The 810-nt window shown below is 67.5% G+C and overlaps 1 protein-coding gene across 1 annotated transcript in view; it reads right to left on the bottom strand.

Moving 5' to 3' along the window:
- Positions 1–6: 6 nt before the first annotated feature.
- Positions 7–810, bottom strand: part of OTUD5 (OTU deubiquitinase 5) — a gene marked incomplete at its 3' end in the record, with an annotated part of 1194 nt that continues 390 nt past the window's right edge. Inside the window, exon 2 of the mRNA XM_042891837.1 lies at positions 7–213. Coding sequence (XP_042747771.1) covers positions 7–213 — 207 coding nt within the window. The remainder of the gene's footprint in view (positions 214–810) is intronic.

The raw sequence follows: 810 nt of genomic DNA, 5'->3' as shown, positions 1-810 counted from the left end.
AGCAGCGTGGGATGGGGGCAGGCGGACCTGCCGGGCCTGCTTCTCCTGGTCACGCAGCCACTGCAGGTAGGACTCGCGGGCCACCTGCTCCTCGATGGCCTCGTTGGTGGCCTCCCAGTCGGTGGCGCGCTTCTTGTCCTCCAGCATCTGCTGCTCGATCCACGACTCCTCCGACGTCTTGATGGCGCTCTTCATCAGCGACTGCTCCGCCAGCTGGGGGCGGGGCCGCGACGTAAGCCACGCCCTCTCAAACAGGCCACGCCCCTCTCTCCACAGACCACGCCCCCACGTTTTACCACTACCTACTTGACCACGCCCACTTTCTCCAAGGCCACGCCCCCTACTCGACCCCCCGCCTTTTGCTCCCCTACCCGCAAGATGCTGACACGTGGCCACGCCCCCCTAGCAGCAAACCACGCCCCCTTCCTACAGGCCACGCCCATTTGCAAACACAACCCAGGAGTTTGCCGCATGTGGCCACGCCCCCAAGGGCAAACCACGCCCGCTTTCCCCAAGCCACGCCCCATCCCGGTCGACCACGCCCCCTTTCACGGGACTCCTCACAAGGCTGCACGGCCTGGCCACGCCCCCACGACAAACCACGCCCCCCAAGCCACGCCCCCCCGCCCGCCCGCCCGAGGCCGGGAGAGGACCGCAGGATCGGCCCCCCCCCCCCCAATTAAAGGGAGGCTCAGTGACCCCCAGCCCACTTATGGGGCAGCCATGCAGGCCCCACTCTCAGCCCTGCTGTGGGGTTTAGCTCAGGGATCCCCCCAGCGGCCCTTGAACCACCCACAGCTCCTTCACCTG

This window comes from Lagopus leucura, unplaced genomic scaffold, assembly GCF_019238085.1.
Source record: "Lagopus leucura isolate 7727_CA_CO unplaced genomic scaffold, USGS_WTPT01 27453-0_obj-0_obj, whole genome shotgun sequence".
Taxonomy (NCBI): domain Eukaryota; kingdom Metazoa; phylum Chordata; class Aves; order Galliformes; family Phasianidae; genus Lagopus; species Lagopus leucura.
Note: the sequence above shows the minus strand (reverse complement) of the source record. Positions and strands in the feature narration are given on the sequence as shown.